The sequence below is a fragment of the Phoca vitulina genome, unplaced genomic scaffold, assembly GCF_004348235.1.
Source record: "Phoca vitulina isolate PV1807 unplaced genomic scaffold, GSC_HSeal_1.0 scaffold1, whole genome shotgun sequence".
NCBI lineage: Eukaryota > Metazoa > Chordata > Mammalia > Carnivora > Phocidae > Phoca > Phoca vitulina.
This window is the reverse complement of record NW_022589704.1, coordinates 61,859,323-61,880,400: the sequence shown is the minus strand read 5'-3', so window position 1 is coordinate 61,880,400 and position 21,078 is coordinate 61,859,323. Positions and strand designations below refer to the sequence as shown.

At 39.8% G+C, this 21,078-nt stretch overlaps 1 protein-coding gene across 1 annotated transcript in view; it reads right to left on the bottom strand.

Annotated features, from left to right (window-relative positions):
- Nucleotides 1–21,078, bottom strand: part of LRP2 (LDL receptor related protein 2) — a 194,750-nt gene that overhangs the window by 154,272 nt on the left and 19,400 nt on the right. Inside the window, exons 3-4 of the mRNA XM_032401234.1 lie at nucleotides 4,658–4,765; nucleotides 2,264–2,386 (exon numbers count right to left, since the gene is read on the bottom strand). Coding sequence (XP_032257125.1) covers nucleotides 2,264–2,386; nucleotides 4,658–4,765 — 231 coding nt within the window. The remainder of the gene's footprint in view (nucleotides 1–2,263; nucleotides 2,387–4,657; nucleotides 4,766–21,078) is intronic.

Below are 21,078 nucleotides of genomic sequence, written 5' to 3'. Positions count from 1 at the left end.
CTTAGGAGTTTGTATCCCCTCTCCAAAGTATTATTATTAGCAAGGGGTCATCCACTACACTGTATCACAATCTACCGCTCAGCTTTCTTCCTACTTTGTGTGGGAAGCAAGAGAAAATGGAACCAAAAATGGCCTATCTAGCCAGAAGATAAATAACCCATCATTCATTAATTCATTCAGTACCCATTTATCAAGAACCTACTATCTGCTAGACAAAATAACAAGTCTTAGGGATTAAGCCAAATAAAGCCTAGTCACTGCTCTCCAGAGATTCACAATCTAGCCCCATCCTGTTCCCACTGAGTACTCACTATCTGCAGGTCATCCCTTCTTTCCCCTAGGACCTTTGAGTGGCTAGAGAGAAAATAGTATTGGCTAGATAGATTTCCTACAAACAAAGGTTTTTTCCTGTGCCCTACTATGCCTGACAGTTTTAATTCCACCGTTCAGTACTTCTGAGATACCATCCCCCATCTCCCTCTTTCAGATCTGGTCTCCCCTTTTGCCATTCCACCTCACATCCTGACACATAACTGGACCTCATCTGGACATGCCATGCTCCTGGTTGGCCTTGATGAGCTCCCATCCACACCTCCCTTGGGATTTCATTTGTCACCACCACCACCCTCCACAGCCCTACATAGTTTGCTAGTTTCCCCCTAATCACTTTGTCCCAAATATCACCATCCCTTTGCTGGAAGACCAAAGACCATGACCAACACTGACAAGCCCTAACAGGCTGTTTAAGTATACAGTCTTCATTTTAAGTTTAAACTAAAGTTGAACTCATGGGTATTTTGAGAATTCTCTTTCTCAAAAGACCCTTGGCCTGACTGAAAAGAGTTCACACTCAATGCTGGACTCACAAGTCCTGGGCTAAATTCCAAGCTTTTATAAATGTATCCAGGACCTACTGAAGGCCACGGAATCTCCACTGCTAGTCATATAGTGACTAAACAAGTTCTCACATGAAGTAGTCATCAAAAACATCTGTTTCTTCTTTGATCTTTGTGGGCAATGACTGTAAAAATGCCAACAGGATCTTGGCTGACATCTTAAAACTCAACACAAAGTGGTGATAGATGTCCATGATTTGTGGGATGTGCATTTAATGAAACAGAATGTGCGGGAGGCTCAAAGTTAATTGCCATGCAATGATCAGAGCTAGCCTCTTTTCACAGGACAACTGGGGTCAGGAGCCTGAGGTGGTTCCTTATAGTCTGATATCTTCTCTCCAATTTCCATCTCAGTCCAACCTAGACTTCTAAAAGGTCTTTGGTTTTTTACTTGGGGGTTTTTTGTTGGGGGGTATCATTTAAAAAAAAAAAAAAAACCACAGGGAAAGGATATCATGTTCTCTCTTCTAGATCTTCAAATTAGGATTATAGGGATGTGAAATCCAGGACTTCTACAGCCTTCATGCAATCACAAAAAGCCAGCAGGCTGAAGACGGCAGAGCAGAAAAGTGGGAGAAAACTGGCTGATGTTATTGAACTGGGAATTAATCAACCCTGGAACAACACTACATTTAGGCTTCTTATTGTGTAAGATAATAAATTCCCCTTTTGCTTAACTTTTTGGAGTTGTGTTTTTCATTCTTTGCAGCCAAATACATCCTCATTGATACAGGAATAATTTTAAATTATATAAATATCCTTAACAGAGAAAGCAAAAGAATGATACACATGGCATATTTCTCATATGCTGCCATCTTACATTTCCCCAAGATGACTCTCTCGTCCAAATTATTTAAGCCCATTTCAAACTCTTTTTCCAGTTTGAGCCCAAAGAAATTAGAATTTAAGAGTTTCTTCCAGTTTACTGTCCTGAACCCCCTCAATGTCCAGGAATGCAGCAGCTGCCAAGGTCCTCCTGATTGCTGCCATCTTCCTTCTTGTTGCAGCTCATCCCATGCAGGCTGTACCCACAGTCACTGAGGCAGCAACCAACACTGCCTCCAACAGACCTAGCTATGAGCTCCATTTCCACTTAATCAAAAAGAAGATAGTTTAATACTGAGGCCAAAGGGATAGAAGGTTTCGATGCAGAGTGCACTGCAGGTGCAAAAGGAGCCATCCCACTGCCAACCACACAAATGAAGACCCCACCTATAGATATCAATAAATGTATCCTAGACATAGGATCCCCTGTCATTTAAGTTCCAACTCAGCATTTATAAATCATCCCATTGTTATTGCATCTGTAACAGGTTAGATTTTAGGTTTCCAGGAGGCCAAAACAAAATCCCTCTATAAACACTTACGACAATGCTGATGTTCATCTGAGCCATCCTCACAGTCCTGGTCACCGTCACACTCCCAGAAGTTAGGGATGCATAGACTTTCACCCTGACATAGGAATTGGTCCGACTTGCAAGAAGGCGGAGCTACAATAAACCAGAAAAGGACTCATTATGTCAAACATCCACCCTACTATACCAACAAGCAATGCTTATTTCAAAAGAATCTATGTCAACTCCTGCTTAATATATTTGATGGCAAACAGTAATTCTATACAACAGTCTGTGGACTCTAATCAGCATTCAATGCCAAATAATCTCAGCAGTGGCCTCACGACAAACTGATGATCCAAAGCAACACAAAAATACAAATAAAACAAACAGCCAAAACACATCCATAGAAAGCCATGACAAAAAAATATTAAATTTGGGCGCCTGGGTGGCTCAGTTGGTTAAGCAACTGCCTTCGGCTCAGGTCATGATCCTGGAGTTCCTGGATCGAGTCCCGCACCGGGCTCCCTGCTCGGCAGGGAGTCTGCTTCTCCCTCTCACCCTCCCCCCTCTCATGTGCTCTCTCTCATTCTCTCTCTCTCAAATAAATAAATAAAATCTTTAAAAAAAAAAAAAAATTAAATTTTAAATTTAGATAAAAATTAACCATGAGTTATTGTTAAATTATTTGAAATGTTTTGTAATAACCAATTGCAAAGCATCATGATGAATTGAAATTAAAAAACATGAGACTTGGAAAAGAAGACCCAGAATCGAATAATTATTTTTTCTACAATTTTCTTGCCTTATGATCTTTGGCAGGTTCTCTGAGCTTCCATGTATGCACCATAAAATGGGGACTATAGTTATCTCATAGTTTGCTAAAAAAATCAGTTAAATAATGTATGTGCAAGTACAGTATAATGTTAGTTGCTATCTCTATTGTCATTGGTACCATTGCCATTGTCATTGTTCTGGAACATTGTTATTACATTTTACATTAACAGTTTCTAAAGAGATGTTGGTTTAACTATTCATTTATTCCTCTAACCCAGAACACCCATTTCTTGCTTTTCTGCTCCTAGTGTTTAACCTAAAATGAACTTGGGAAGCCCAGAGGAAGTGAATGGATAGCACATAACCGTGTCTCTACAAATAGAGCTATTTCCTTGCTCAAAACGTGATTCACAGACTGGCAGCATTAGCGTCACGTGGGAGCGTGTAGAAATGCAGAATCTCAGGTCCCACTCCAAACATGGATGCAAAACCTGCACTTTCAAGCTCCCCAGGTGCTCCACTTATGCGTGCATGAAAGTTTGAGAAGTACTGTATAGACCTATTCCCCATCCTTCTCTCATTTTCAAATGCATCGTGATCCAAATGACACATCAAAGTTTGTTCCGTTGTGCCACCGGATGGCCAACAATTCAAAACAAATTAATTTTTCACCTGATTTCTTGGGTTTTGGATGATAACCCTTGTCATTCACAAATCAGAATGAATGAAATTGCAGGAGTGCAACTGATCACATACAGCCAGCTAAGAAAGCAATAGATGTTAAGGGTTGGGATTTGTGCAGGAAGGAGGCCTTTAATGGATGATTTAACTTCACTATGCTTCTGTTTCCTAATCTGAAACCTGCCTCAGAATACTGAGAGAACTAAATGAAGAAATACATGTAAAAGTGATTTTATAATTAGTTAAACTTTGGGTTTACAATACTATTGTGCTTTTAACTATAATTTTTTGAGGTTCTGAAAAGTCCGATGGATTTCATTCTTTTTTTAATTTTATTTTATTTACATTCAGTTAATTAACATATAATGTGTTATTAATTTCAGAGGTAGAGTTCAGTAATTCATCTGTTGTATGTAACACCCAGTATCATTACATCACGTGCTCTCCTTAATGCCCATCACCCAGTTATTCCATCCCCTCACCCCCTCCCCTCTAGCAACCCTCAGTCTGTTTCCTATGGTTATGAGAACTGTAATGTTTTTTAAATATAAAACCACACTAGCCTCTTCTGTGATCTTTTTGTGTAATTCGCCTAACTTACACTACATCCTTTATACAAAAACAGACTCCTCCTTGAATTACAAATCACAGTTGGTGCACAAAATTTCCAGAGTGAATAATCTGAAATAGGCTTATAGGCTTCAGAAAACTACTCACAAATTTGTTTCAATATCAAGGTCATGGGCTAAGGGTTAAGACAGAAACTGATGTGAACCGAACCCCTTCCTCAAAAGGGACTAACAGAATCATTAATGCCATCAGTTCTCTTCAACCACAGAGATCTCAGAAATGAGCCCAGTCCCGAATCTATCACTAAAGGCACAACTCCTTGTCTTTGGTTCAGCTGGATTCACCCGGAAGCACTTCTGTTACTTGAAATAGAGCTTAGCCCAGCCCCTCCTCACTTACGGCAGCCAATTTCATCCGAATCATCCAAGCAGTCTCTGGTCCCATCACATCTCCAGGATGCAGAGATACACCGCCCATCTTCACAGCGGAAATGCTCACTTCCACATTCTGCAACTCAACAAGCAAAAGAAAACCGGTTGAAAAACTTACCCAAACAGATATTTAACCAAAGAAATACAAATGTTTTATAAAAATGAAAAATTATGCAATGAATTAGCCATCAAAGGAATGTGGATTATTTAAAAAATTAGGAAAACATTTTTATAATGAATATTGTATCATCCATTTCAGAGTCTGCAGGAAGAGGTCATTTCTGTACAAGGCTGACTAGAGTGTACCTTACTGTAACCAATCTAGAAAGAAATTTGACAGCATGTATCTTGCTTTTTAAGAGTGCTTCTCCTTAGTTCTTTTATTTTTAAAGATTTTATTTATTTGTCAGAGGGAGAGAGAGTGCACAAGCAGGGGGAGCGGCAGGCAGAGGGAGAAGTAGGCTCCCCGCTGAGCAAGGAGCCCGATGCAGGACTCGATCCCAGGACCCTGAGATCATGACCTGAGCCAAAGGCAGATGCTTAATCGACTGAGCCACCCAGGCATCCCTTAGTTCTTTTATTTTTAGGTATTTTTCCCCCTAAGGAACTAATCAGAGAATTAGACAAAGATTTATGTATGGAGATTTTAATCAAAACATCACAATAAATTGCAAACTTTCTAGATGTTCAATAATAAGGATAAAATTTCCTTATATCTTTATTTTGACATATTAAGAACTCATTAAGATGGTTATGTAGAACTTCTAAGTGATTTAGATAAATTTATAATATGAGGATGTATAATTTTACCTATAACAGAGTTACGTATGGAGAAAAAAAGTGTAGAAAAAGACCAGAATGTTAATGGTGGTTATCTCTGATAACATCATGAGTAATTTTCATTTGCTTGACTGTGCTTTTTCATTTTTTTCAGTTCCCTGCCCTTTATTTTTTTAAGTGCCCTCTTATTACTAAGTCATATATAGCAATTTATAGTTCTTCATTCTTAGATTCAGACCAATATTTTGGCTTTTTGTTTAACTACTCTGTAAGATACCAGATCTGTCAGCTCATCTCTGCAAACAAACAAACAAAAAATTTTTAAGCCAAAAAAACAAACAAAAAAATCTCTGCACCCAACCGGAGTGCACAAATTTGGCCCCCAAAGTTACTACATTCCCAAGTAGCAGTGATATCTCCTAGTGATACCAGAAAGAGAACATAACTTAAATACGTTTATTTCATTCAACCAATATATCCAGCAATTTTCCTAGGTCTCCCCAGGGGACTAATTTGGCAGTTGGAAATCCTCCAAGTTTCCCCAAATATTTGACCAGTGACTTCCCCATGTATTATGTGCCAAGTAGGAAATTTTTTTAAAGAGAGCAGCCAACCATCAGCCCAACTTGGAGAAGACTCAAAATTATTCTTTCACAAGCCCAACGTGGTAGAGGAGTAATCTGGGGGGTTGGAAGAATACACTTATTTTCCCCATGCATTTAAGCAATCATGCTAAATTACCTATTTCAGTTATTGGCTAATTAACCCAAAATTAGGTAAATATACAGATCGATTATCTACTCCTAAAATAAATAAACAATGTGCTATCCTGACTTGTGTAAATGCAGGCATATCAACACCATGACATAAACATAGTTAAGTGATCTATTCCTAGGGGATATAGGCTACTTTGTTCATGGAATGTTCAAATCTGATTGTCTGGTAGTGACATCCTGATTTATAATGTATGCTGCAAATGGTCAGAAACTTCCCTTGGCTAAATGGTGGTACCGAGTGGTACAGGAATACGTACACCCAAATACCTTCTATAGACTAATGCACGATGGTGGTTGGTGGTGCAGGTCTGGGGTTGGTGGTGCAGGTCTCTTATCAACTACCTTTAAAACACAACAACCTCCCTTGCAAAAATGCCCCTAAGGAATGTACAAATTCACTCTGGAATCCCAGAACTTCTCATTGGATTTTGTTCTACAAAGCAATATTTCCATGGGAGATTAGGGGCTTTGGAGGTTTAGCTATTAACACAACATATATTAAATCACTTTTATCAATTAGGTCTATTGTTAGTAATCCACATAATACATTTGTAAGTTCAGTACCTTTGTCTCCCTTAGTATCGAATAATTTCTGGTTGAAAAATTATAACAATCTACAGGTCAGTCTACTTACAAAGAGTTTCATATTGCTATGAAAAAAAGAAAAGCATAAACTTAGAAACTGAGTAGAGAGAAGAAAATAAATTCTCAAAACAACTTATTGCCAGTTATAACATATGTTCAATTCTTAAGCAACTTTTATTACAAGTCAAATTTTCTTTTTTATTTTTGCTAAAATATGAAGTTAAACACATCATAAAAAGAACACAAAATAGATACCCAAAAGTCATTTTTTAAATTATTTCAAAGTCAATTACATAAAACACATAAAAAATGAAACTGATAAGGGAAATTTTTCAATTAACTCTTCCTAGTTAGTGTTTTTTCACATTTGATCTCCCAAATATTCAATTATCTATAGTAATATATCAAACTCGATTTATTCAATGTATCAACAGATCCATGATAATTCATCTGTCAAATTCACCTTTTCAATATTCCCTTCCATGCCTGTTATAACTCCCAAATGACTATTGTTTGGAAATACCTCTCCAGAAAAAACAAACTGATTGCTGGGTGGCCTCCCAGCAATCAAGCAAAATGCTCCACTGGTGTCAGAAGCCTGTCATTCATTTTATTATAAAGGGAGTATGTGCTATTTAAAAGCAACTACTAGTAAAAAGCTCTGGGTCACATCTAATAACAATTGCAGGTGCCCCTGATTTCAATTGAGCTGTATGCACTGTATTTGTTTTGTTTTGTTTTAAATAAGTAGCCTTTACTCTCAACCCCACCAAAGGTATCTACACCTTATTGTTTAATAATTTGAAGTCCAAAAAAGCAGGGAGAGGGATTTCATACACTGGAGCTAAACAGTTTGTGGAGAAAAAAAAAAATCTAAATAGAGCAAAATTAACATTTTTTTTCAACAAATGGTCTCTAAACATCCATATCCAATCAATCCAGTTTTAACCTAGAGATAATTTTGCAAACATGCCTGGGTGGCTCAGTTAAGTGTCCAACTCTTGATTTCAGCTCGGGTCATGATCTCAGGGTTGTGAGATCGAGCCCTGCATCAGGCTCCATGCTGGGAGTGGAGCCTGCTTAAGATTCTCTCTCTCCCTCTGCCCCTCCTCCCTCTCTCTCCCTCTCTCTCTCTCTGTCTCTCTCCCCCACCACCCTAAAAAAAAAAAAACTTTTGTTAAGAACCAGGCAGCCATTGACAAGAAACCATTAAGACCAAATGAACACCCTACTTCCTCCACATTAGCCCTGGCCTTTTCCAAGAATCAAAACAGATGGTGCAAAGATGAAAAATACTCATGTGGCACATAAATGGCATGCACCATTCCAAGCATTTTGCCAACTTCAAGTCATTTAACTTCCATAACAACCCTATGAGATAGATGTCTTATTATGAACATTTCACAAAGAACTTGAGACACAGAGCAGTTTAGTAACTTGCCCAAGATCAAACAGCAAACGTGCAAAGCAAAGATTTGGACCTAACAGTTCTAGTTCTGGCACCTGTGCTATAATGACCACTGCTCTGGTTTCCCTTACACCAAAGAAACAAAAAAGAGAAAGCAAAAAGGAAAAGAAAAAAATTATTTCACGAAGCTCAAGAATGAATGTAAAAATTTGACTTTTTTCCGAAGTTGCTATCCACATTAACTGAATTCGTGAACTGGGCTCGTGTGGAATCCATACCACCCCATATGCTCATATAATTCACATAAAAATTCTTGGGCTTGGGGCGCCTGGGTGGCTCAGTTGTTAAGCATCTGCCTTCAGCTCAGGTCATGATCCCAGCGTCCTGGGATCGAGCCCCATATCGGGCTCCCTGCTCAGCAGGAAGCCTGCTTCTCCTTCTCCCTCTGGCCCTGCTTGTGCTCCCTCTCTCGCTGTCTCTCTCTCTCTCTCTGTCAAATAAATAAATAAAATCTTTAAAAAAAAAAAATTCTTGGGCTTAGGAAAATTTGCTACAATCCAAAGCAACCCAGGGACATCAAAAAAAGAGGTTCAATCTCTTCAAGAAAAATTATATTAGACAGGGGCGCCTGGGTGGCTCAGTTGGTTAAGCGACTGCCTTCGGCTCAGGTCATGATCCCGGAGTCCTAGGATCGAGTCCCACATCGGGCTCCCAGCTCGGCAGGGAGCCTGCTTCTCCCTCTAACCCTATCCCCTCTCATGCTGTTTCTCTCTCTCTCTCTCAAATAAATAAATAAATAAAATCTTTGAAAAAAAAAAAAATTATATTAGACATAGGAATAAACTTGTTTTCCAACCTTTTAAAGCCCCAAACTGGAGAAAAACAAGAGTAATCTTTTCTTCATAAAGAGCCATATCCCAAGCTTCCTGGTCTAAGTGTTGGACTAAGAATGTGTTAAGATATTAGAGAAACAGTTAATGCCTACAGGAAGGAAGAAGTCATTTGTTTTTCCAGTACAGGGAACAGTACTGAATTAAGTACACTACTTCTGTATTCTTTACAGCCTCTAGCACAGCGCTAGGCACATGTGGGATAGTCAATGCATATTCATCAGGTAATGAAAATTCCTCTTCCTAAAATTCAGCCTCTTGGTATCATTATATATATAAAACCATTACATACATAAAACCATCACGGCAAACTATAACACTTTATTAAGACTTTGTTTGCTATCTCAAATCCACAGAAAGGAAAATGAAATCTGGAATAATTTGAAATTACTTGAAAGAGGAATGCCCAGAAGTTTAAAAAAGAAGAAGAAAATTACTGAGTCACATTTAAAGGTTTGATTCTTTTACCCTTTTCTAGTGAGAGTTTCTTTTTTCTCTCATAAATTCTTTTCTCAAAAGAGAAAGGCAAGTCGTAGTCAATGGAACATTGTCCAAAGTTAACAGAGTAAGGTAATTTCGATGGCAAATCCTATTTTCCTGTTAGATCCTCTTAACATGTGCTGGTCCTCCCAGACACTTGGTCTACCTGAGGAGGTGCATGTGCTCTTTTTAAAGATATGTCATATTAAATTACCTAACATTTTAATAGTCCTGCCTTCACTGAGCTCAAAGAAGCAAATGTAACATGAGGCAATTCCTTAATTCATCCATAATTCTTACTTTACTTTTTCTGTACTTGATTTTTATTCCCTTGACATACTTTTGATGTTTCTAAGTTGGGTGATGATTCCCTACAATTCTCACACCTTATCCACACCAACAAGGCCTGTTACCTTCAAAGACTGAGAGTCACTTGCTTATTTCGAAAACTTTACACTGCAGTCATGACAGCCAAGCGTGACAAATTGTGCGGAACCCTGCTCTGCCTAATACCAACTGGTGGAATAGTCAAGGGCTCGATTGATGGAACTGAAACAAGATATACGCAGCAAACCAACCTACTATTCTCTTTCTGTGCAACATTCTAGCTGCCTGGTTTTCCTAACAGGTTGTCAAATAGGAGGCCAGAATTTTTTTATTTTTCTTTAACCCAGTTTACAAACCACTGAGCTGACTGTTTTTTCCAAATTACTGTTTCAGAGCCCTGATGTCTGATTAAAGCAAACCAACATTAAAAAGACGTTTCAGGAATTTAAGGACTTTGAAGCAAAACTCACAAAGCCACTTGATGAGTGATCATGTACACACATCATTTAAGTGCAGTAAAAAAAAAAAAAAAAAGAACCAAAAGAATATGATGTCAGATTCACTGACTCACTAATGCCACAAAAAAAATTTATACCTACTATGTGCAAAACATGGTTCTAGGTCTTGTGGAAGAAACAAAGAAAGTTAAGATACGGTCCTTTTTTAATAGAGCTTACTAATTTATTGGGAATAAAAGTTATTTATATAATATAAATTAGCCATGTATTTTAAGTGTTTTCCATAGATTACCTCACTTATCATCACAACAACTCTGTGAAATAGTATTAATAGCCCCATTTCATAGATAAGGAGACTGAGGCTTGACCAAATCTCACAACTAACTAGTAAGCAGAGGAACAGGGATTCAGACCTAGGTAGTCTGGCTCCAAAGCTTTGCCATATGACTGTAGATGATTTGGTTCCAAATATGCAGCACAGACAGTAAAAATCAACTCATCTCAAGGAGAAAAAAGCTAACACCACAAACTGGAGTAATTAGAGAAGGCTTCATGATGGAGAGTAAGACTGCACTGGGCCATTGTGGATGAGCAGGGTAAGCAAGGAGGAGGGACCAAACAATTTGAGGAAAGCCCAACATAGGTGAGGGCTTCATGGGCAGGCCTCCGCAGGACAAGTGCAAGGTACCTCTTGTGAGTGGAGTACAAGGTTGGGGAGATGGAGAATAAAGTACCATAAGTGTCAAGCAAAAAAGTGAGGTGATCAAATGAGCTGACTGTAGGAAAGCTTAGAGCTCACCAGTGCCAGTACTTGTGTTAAAACTAAAGGTGGCTCTGGGTAGATGTAAGCCTGGACGAGGGTACAGACTTTGGTCATGAGAAGGGTTTGGGGCTCCACTTCATTCCCCAGAAACTGAGCCCCAGCATGAATGAGCTCAGTGAGTAAGCTGGTCAGTGGTTCACCAAGAGGCTGCTAGCAGATGGGGCACCAGGTGGCTCAGTCGGTTAAGCCTCCGACTCTTGATTTTGGACCTGATCTCAGGGTCATCAGATCGAGCCCCGCGTCAAAAGCCCCCATCTCCCGTCACGCTCAGCGGGGAGTTGGCTTGAGATTCTCTCCCTCTCCTTCTACCCCTCCTCCTGCTCATATGCTCTCTCTCTCTCTCTCTCAAATAAATAAATCTTAGCGAGAAAAAAAAGAAGCTGCTAGCAAAGATGGGTCTCATGTTGCAGCCCCTCCAGCTGCCCAGGCCTGGTCCACTTGCATGACAAATGACCAGCAGGTTCTACAGGTAGCCTAGCGTCCTTTCCCCACCAAGCTGAATGTTTCTGAGCATGCAACCTACAGAATTTAGAAATATTTGCTTCATAATTTTTAAAAAGTTCCTTTTCAATGACCGAAAGCCAGCAGAATAATGCAATGCACCATCAGAGTAGCCTCTCAATCTGAGAAGTGGGAAATTGTTTCCACCTGTTCTAACTGAGCAATTCCCCATTTTCATGTAAACATGAGCTACCTGCCTTCCTCCCCTGCCCCCTAGTCTCTCACGTTCCACTTCGTTTTCACTGAGCCCCTTCTGTCCTGACAACCGGACTAACCATCAACACTGCAGAGCATTACAAATAAAATCACACTTCTCAGGGGCTCTGGAGAGGACACAGTTGGCATTTAGAGTGGGACAAGTATTTAACTGCCCTGGGCAAAGCAGGATGTATAGCATCTCTGGCCCCCTTATGTAAAATGCCAGTAGTGCCCTTCCCTGGGGTTACTGTGACAATAAAGAACAGCCCCACACATGTCCAAACATCCCTTGAGAGTGGCGGTACCACTCCCACTTGAGAACAACTTAGAACCTGTAAGCAGCTTGGAGATTCAGAGCTCAAAACATCTTAACCCACATGAAAGAGATCTTCTAAGAAAACTCCTATAATAAATTCTTTCCTTCTAAAGATAATAAAACTTCTTAAACAGCAATCCCACTCCCTCCCACCCAGCAATAAGACAGCCTGGGATTGGGCAATAGCATGCTGCAGCTCCTAGTACCAGCAACTTGAAATGAACTCCCCTGGGAGTGTGATAAAGAATCTAAGTTCCAGGGAGGCCTGCTTCACCCTGGAATGTTCCACGGTGGGTCCACAGGCTTATCCATTCAGGGGTGGGGGGAGTCCCACAGAAAAAAAATAAGCCGAAAATCTGAAAGCCTCAAGCAGTTCTTCATTAATGTAAAAGGATCGCTGTCATGAAAAACAAAAGTCATAGACCCACGTGCTTTATGGAGCAAACTGTCCCCACTGGTATAATTTTCATAACAAAAAATAATTTCTTCAAATGTCCTCTCCCAATCCCTGCCACATACACTTAAAATTTTTTAAATAAAATATAAACTGGCAATCACATGAGTGCTTAAAACATTCAAAAGAATCTCCAAGCTTTTACCAAGAACACTCAGCAATGAAAACTTGTTGTCAGCCGGTACCAAAACCCAGACCCTGTGTTGGTGTTACACTTTTCTGTACTTCCCCACATCATTCATGTAGTACTTTCGCTATCAGCTAAGTCACTGAGGTTCCTGTGGATGGACTCCTCCCCCACCTGGAAGAAAACTAAGCCTAAGACCTTCATCCCCACTCCCTCCCAAGGGACTGACTGGTTATCTACCTCTTTATTGGCCAAAGAGCAACACTTACAGGATGCTATAAAGAACACTATCCAAACAGAAGAAAATTTAAAATAGTCGTCTGCTCGGGTAAGTAAGGAACTAATGAATCAAACTATACATAAGAAAAGAGTAAAACACACTTCAGCACTTAATAATTTAACAGGCCTTGTACAAAACCTATAAATCACCCTGATTTAAGTGCTGATTTCCAACCCCAATTGCCCAAAGTATTCCTATATGGCTTCATGACTAGCAAATGTAAATTACTGGAAAATGGCTGAATGGAATCAAACACTAAAAAAGAAAATAAGCACTTGTGAGAAATAAGGGACTACACAAACCTGCAGGCAGGCAGCTTTCCTGCCTAAGGCTTATAAACGGTGTGACAGACCCGCTCTCAACCCAAACACCACCGTTTATAGACAGCATCACACCAGGAAACCAGGGTTTTTCTGACTCATTAGGCCCAAGTGTTGAACCATAAATCAAATTGATAGAGATGTGTTAAAGCTGCAAGCATCAATGCTAATTTCATCATTTTAACAAGCAGATGAGATCACCAGGTTATCAAATGAACAATGGCTTGTTACTGGAAATTATGACAATAGCAGCAGAAGGAGAAATTGATTCCCAGTTGGTGGATTTAGTGATTCTCCAAGTCACAGACTGAATTAGTTCTAACTGCTACATAGGTCTTCTTGACTGAAGCATACAAACATTTTGCTGTATTCCTTCTCCCTTATTCCATGTTATTTAGGAACACTGAGGAGGGGTGTTAAGGTTAACAATCAGCATCCAGACAGTGAATTTAATGAGACCTAGCATCCTGCACCCTAATCTCAATTTGGTACAAAATGGAACTCATTATTATTTAGCTATGGCCCAAATCCAGACTGGACTAGTACATAATTGCTAAGTGGGTTTATAGGTCACAAATTTCATGCTAGGAACTAAATAACCTCTCATTCTAAATGTGTACATTTTCAGAAAGTACAGATCAGTTTATATAAAGTTTACGCTGAAGCAACCAATGCTTCCAGGTCAAAAAGCAAGTGTGTTGACAACTCTGATCAGGAATGTTGATGCTTACTGTAGGGCTCATTACATTGTTATTTACACAAGCACTGACTTTTATCATAGTTCACATGTTAGGAGACCACCTGGGGTACACACAGGTATAACTCAACCTTGATGACTTAGCTATGGGCATGTCTGGTTTCTGCCAAGAAGAATTTTCTTAAACTCTTAAATACTGTGCAGCAAGAATGTGAAAATAATTCTACCAATAAGTTTAAAAGCCTGTTCTTAGGCAATTAAGTACTGATAATTAATCATCTGGTAAACTGAAGTCAACATTTTTAATAAAAATGTATCTTTTTTTAAAAAATTGGTTTTGTTGATGTTTTACACAGTATTTTTGTATTTTTTCCCTTTTAGTGACAAGTTACAGCTTAGAAAGAAATTTATAAGCGGAAGTTCAAAATTCTCCCGCCATGACCTGATATATGAAAACTAAAGAACAGAAGAAGTAGGGCGCCTGGGTGGCTCAGTTGGTTAAGCGACTGCCTTCGGCTCAGGTCATGGTCCTGGAGTCCCGGGATCGAGTCCCACATCGGGCTCCCTACTCAGCGGGGAGTCTGCTTCTCCCTCTGACCCTCCTCCCTCTCATGCTCTCTGTCTCTCATTCTCTCTCTCTCAAATAAATAAATAAAATCTTTAAAAAAAAAAAAAAAAGAACAGAAGAAGTAGATGAGATTAAGTGACCGAAAGAGTGATGGCAACGTGGCAGGATTAGATTAAGATTCTACCATGAACAGAGCCCTTATTCTAAACTGTGAGTTCCTAATGGAAGGAAAAAATGCCTTTAATCCTAGTGCCCAGTACAGTACCTGCTAGTACCCAGATGATGCTCAATGAATTAACAGTATGTGACGCATTAGAATATATGGGTAAAGCCAAGATGATTTCAAAAAAATGATAAAAGCTTGAAGTCTTGATGATTTGTGGCCTTTGATAATGGATCCTGCTGTTTGGAGTCACTGTTTCTTCTGGTCTAGTTAACAATTTAACAATCATCTCCCATACTGACCTGGCATGAGAGACCAGAAAGACTCGAAGTCAACCCCAAATCCTTGGGAGTCTATGCATATGTTTGGGTCATTCTCTGCTTATTCAGTAAAGGATGGGACCCCGCGTTATACAAAACATACATTTATATCCAGCACTACTCTGGAGTGGAAAAAGTACTCTGCACCCCGCCCCCCCCAAAAAAAGGCTGTAAGAACATCTGATTCCACAAATCAAAATTTGTAATTTTTCTTGTAAGATTTGCTAACACAACAGAGTCATGATTTTAGTCTCCCTACACAGAATCAAAGGTAGGGCTGACTTTGTTAACTTGGGAATCTATAAAATAGGATCTATTATATTTGCAAAGACTTTCACATTTGAATTAACTAAATTTCCTGTCTCCTCTGCTATATTGATCTTAAAGATTGAGCAAAAAGAATTTCAGGATATGCCTCACCAGCAGATTATCTGTTATACTAGCAGTCCCCTGGCCCTGGTTTGTTATGCCTGGGCTCAAGGAGCATTTATAGATCTCCAAATCACTTCCAGGCTCTATAAATGTCATCACTTTGTGTTATTATGTGATTACGATGACTTGAAACAACTCAATAGCTTATTGACACAGAACCAACATTATTATATTGTCTCCAACTGATACTTGTGTGTAATAAAATTGTGTCCAGGTTTCTGACTACATATGATGAATTTATAATCTCCTAATATTAAGAGCAGCTTAAGTAAAATTATAAGTCCATCTGCAGTGATTGTCAGAAGCAGGAAAAACAATGAGGAGTGTATTTCCTAAGATTTTACCTAATCTGTATGATAAATATCATAAGTAATGACAGTAAAAAACCTACTGTCATTATAAATTTTTAACTATGCATTAAAATAAAATCTTAGAATTTTAATCCTGGAAAAAAGTAATGGTTCCAGTAATAAACTATACTAGAAAGTACATACAATAAAACCTTTACTGATATACAAGTAATTAAAACCATCATTTATTGGATTTTTGTCTATATTACACTTTTTTAAAAGGCAATCACAAAAAAATAAAACCGGTATTAGGGATTTGGTCAAAAAATAACAGTTTTTAGTTGACTGTCTCAATTCTAGAAAATGGGTATCTATGGTTACAGTCCTGAGACAATGAATGAGCTGATATTCATAATAACTCCTTAGATATTGCCATAATTAAAGAATATTTCAATTAAATTTAATAAGAAATTCAGATTTTACCAAAAAGAGCTAAAATAAGGTATTAATGGAGAAAACACTAGGTTAAGAGCCAACAGACACACATGGGTTTCAACCCTTGCAATAGTACTGACTGTCCCCACATCATTTTAAGTTCCGTGAGGGCAGGAACTATTTGTCTTACTATTGACTCTTCACTCAATAAATATTTGTTGCTTAACTGGCTTAGCTTGGTGGACTTGGATTTAAACTCTCTGATACACAGTTTCCTTCCCTGCAAAATTTCTGACCCACAAATCAGGTTCTGGTGAGGACTAAAGAGGTCCTGTAAACCACCAGCATAATGCTAGAGGTACAGCCGTCCTTCCATGAAGGCTGGTTCCCTCCTGGGTACTCCCACCCATCATCCAACTCAAACAGTCTAAGCAATAGAATACTCAGGGATCAATACCTCCACCAGATAAGAGATCTTTGTTCTGATTGAGAGAAACCTTCCAAACCCTGATCCACCTTGCTTATAGGAAGCTCAGCATTGAAAGCAAGGGAGGATGGTGGCTGCCTTGCCTCCTGCCCAAGAACAAATCATCCACTGGCCCAGTCTGGAGTCAAGGGCAAGACTGAAAATCAAGATTTATTCTAGGAAACAAAGGTCAAGGTAGACCCAAAACCAAGCCTGCCACTGTTTTTCTTTATGCATCTTTGTTTTCCTACAATGAGCATTTTTTTTATTATTTCTTCTATTTTAAAATCACTTGGAGGTTGGGCACCTGGGTGGCTCAGTCGTTAAGTGTCTGCCTTCAGCTCAGGTCATGGTCCCAGGGTCATGGGATTGAGCCCCGCATCGGGCTCCCTGCTCAGCAGGAAGCTTGCTTCTCCCTCTCCCACTCCTCCTGCTTGTGTTTCCTCTCTCGCTGTGTCTCTGTCAAATAAATAAAATCTTTAAAAAATAATAAAAAAAATAAAATCACTCGGAGGGCACGTTGTGCATGGAGCACTGGGTGTTATACGTAAACAATGAATCATGGAACACTACATCAAAAACTAACGATGTACTATATGGTGACTAACATAACATAATAAAAAAAAAATCACTCTGTTTCAGGTGATCCTCTGGAGTTTGTATGTGGAATACTATTAAGTGTATAATTTACACACACACACACACACATACATACACTTGATGATAAATATAAAGGCTTTCCCAGGGGGCGCCTGGATGGCTCAGTCGTTAATCATCTGCCTTCAGCTCAGGTCGTGGTTCCAGGTTCTGGGATTGAGCCCGCATCGGGCTCCCTGCTCAGCAGGGAGCCTGCTTCTCCCTCTCCCTCTCCACCTGTTTGTGTTCCCTCTCTCACTGTGTCTCTCTGTCAAATAAATATATAAAATCTTTATAAATAAATAAATAAATGAATGAATGAATGAATGAATAAAATAAAGGATTTCCCAGAGTGGACCTTGAATCATTATACTACACATTGACCTACCTTTTTAGAGTCATACAAGCTTTCCTACTGACCTCAGTTTATGCCTCTATATATGGACATAAAGAAATTGAAGACATAAAGAAATTCAGGATTTTAATCAACTGAAACTAAGCTAAAAAGCTTTCCATTTAAAAGTTCAGAAATTCTCCAGGTCCTAGGTTCAAAAGAAGGATCTTTCAAATTCTTCCTAAAAGTATTAAAATATTCATTATCCTAGTTCTCTAAACTTTCTCCTGTATAATAGAAAATGCTACAAAATGCAAACATACTCTTTGACTAAAATAATTTGTGATCATTCCTTTACACTACATTCAAAGGAAAACTTAAGATGATAAAGTTGTTACCTTCCAGTTGAATGAGAAAGGCTTTAGATAAAGCTGGATATCTGACCCTTCCAAAAAAAAGAATAAAATATCCCCGTGTCATGACCCCATCCTTAGGCTTCCCTGAGACCTTACCACCTTCCGAAGTATTCTCCACCTCACAGAGCAGAGGCTCCAGACTCAACTCAAGCCAACAAACGTGTATTGAAGCTCTGGTAGACCATTAATCTGTGTGCTCTTAAGGAGGCAGCATAACTGTCCGGACACCACCATAAAGACAACAAGCCCACAACAATCTGGCTCTCTTCGAGCGAACCAACACAACCATCCCATCTCCTGCCAGAAACTAAGTGAAGCCAGTTCTTTCCTGAGCAGCGTTATGTTCACTGTTTACTAAGAGCACTCAACACTTCACTAAGTTCGGTGGGTAAAGTTACAAAGGGGGAAAAGCAACTTAAACTTGAAAGGCTCTTCTGATAGTCCAGGAATGAGGCAATTAGGGCCTTATCTAGTTCAATGGTCCTGCCTCTGCTTCATTTCCCGCACTCTTGTCTAAAAATCCTTTCCTTCTCTGTCCCTTGGATCCCCATAATGTGGCTAGAGTTTTCATGGTTCTCGACCCTGACCCCCCAAATCTGCTCCCAGTGACTTATTAACAGCAAAGTCTAAGTGATTTTTAAAGCCCTTCCGTGGGTATTTGCACTCTCAGCAGAAAGTAGGAAGCCCTCAAGGAATGAATTTTCTAACTGTGGCATTTTAAGTATTCTCTAATGGTGCAAATACCTGCCTCTCCAGCTTGGTGGGGCAGATTTTTGGAGGATAAAATACCTTATCAGGGCTCCTAACATGGTACCACACAGGTGGTGGCGCGTGTACACGGCCAGCTTTACTGGTGCCAAAAATCTCAGTGGTGAGATAGCATTTTCCCATAAACGCACAGGCCAGTTAACATACAGTCAAAGGGCTTCCCAGGAGAATCTGGGGACATCTCTGCATCAGTGAATTTGTCTTAGATTACTCTGGGCTGAAGAAAAGGTCCTAAAGAAATATTACAAAAGCAATGATTCCAAAGGCCTAGAGAGACTCAAATAACAAATGAGCATGATTTATTGAAATACTGTTGTTTGGGTTCTTTTGTAAACTGAAACCCCTTACTCTACTGTTTGTAACTCAAAGAACTCCTACTGGAAATGCAAGATTTACCAGTTCCACCAATGTGGAACATATGTGTGCATGTGCCCGTGTACACATACACGTACATACACACAAGGAGGCCCAGTGTTACAAAGCTGGCTAATGAAGGAATCCAATCTAAGAGTATATATTTCCCTTCTTCCATTCAGCCCAGTGTGTCTAAAAGCCAACAGCTATTCCTTAGAAGGTTAAGAGACAAAGTCGGAATAACCAGATAGAAGTGTGCTTGATAAAGTACCCTAAAAAAGGAGGGAGGAAGGGACGCCTGGGTGGCTCAGTCGTTAAGCGTCTGCCTTTGGCCCAGGTCATGATCTCAGGGTCCTGGGATCGAGCCCCGCATTGGGCTCCCTGCTCTGCGGGAAGCCTGCTTCTCCCTCTCCCACTCCGCCTGCTTGTGTCCCCTCTCTCGCTGTGTCTCTCTCTGTCAAATAAATAAATAAAATCTTTAAAAAATAAAAATAAAAAAAAAAAAAAAGGAGGGAGGAAGGGAAGACTGTTCAGAAGCCAAGGAACTTTCCAGAGGCAAGCCCCTGGAGTCATACGGCCTGGGTACAAAGCCCAGCTCCATCTCTCTACCAACACTATGGCAGGCATGTTATCTATGCCTCAGTTTCCTCATCTAAAAATGGTATAATAAGAGCTCTTACTTCTAAGGTTAATATGAAGACAGAAAAAGGAGTATGAGCCTGGCCTAGCCTTACTAAGTGTTCAACAAATGTTCATCATTGTTACTATTTTTAGGCAACTGTTTTCTGATCCTTTAAATCTAAGTGTCTACAGTCTAAGAATTCTCACTTCACCCTATGTGTGGAAATCGTTTCTGACTCAATGACATTTTGAAAAAAGCCAAGCATGAAGTAAACAGAGGCCACGTCTGACAAGAGGAAAAATCCTGAGCTTCTGGCTGTATCACCACTACAACCATTAAGAAAGGGGGATTCTGGGGCGCCTGGGTGGCTCAGTCGTTAAGCGTCTGCCTTCGGCTCAGGTCATGATCCCAGGGTCCTGGGATCGAGCCCCGCATCGGGCTCCCTGCTCCGCGGGAAGCCTGTTTCTCCCTCTCCCTCTCCCCCTGCTTGTGATCCTGCTCTCACTGTGTCTCTCTCTGTCAAATAAATAAATAAAATCTTTAAAAAAAAAAAAAAAGAAAGGGGGATTCTGATGTAAAGAAACCAGAGAACAAGAGTATTTCTAACCTCAAAATCAGAGACTCACGGATGAATATGCACAGTAATAGATCTCTACTATGTAAGGCTGAAGGTTAAAAAAGACCTTAAAGTTGAATTCCAACATTCTGGTGGTGCCTGCTATATGCCTAGTTTCCTTCCTATCCCCTAGAATCATTTAAAACAGGCTTATCCTGGGGCGCCTGGGTGGCTCAGTCGTTAAGCGTCTGCCTTCGGCTCAGGTCATGGTCCCAGGGTCCTGGGATCGAGCCCCGCATCGGGCTCCCTGCTCAGCGGGAAGCCTGCTTCTCCCTCTCCCACTCCCCCTGCTTGTGCTCCCTCTCTCTCTATGTTCCTTCTCTCTCTCTGTGTCTCTCTCTGTCAAATAAATAAATAAAATCTTTAAAAAATAAATAAATAAAATAAAATAGGCTTATCTTTCATCCACATGATGGTCCTTCAAATATTTGGAGAGAGCTAGCCATTGTTCCCTTGATTCTTCTCCTCTCCAAAAGAAACAGCCCCAGTTTTTCCATCATTCCTCCTATAACGTAGCTTCCGGTTCTCTCATCATCCTTGTTTCTCTCC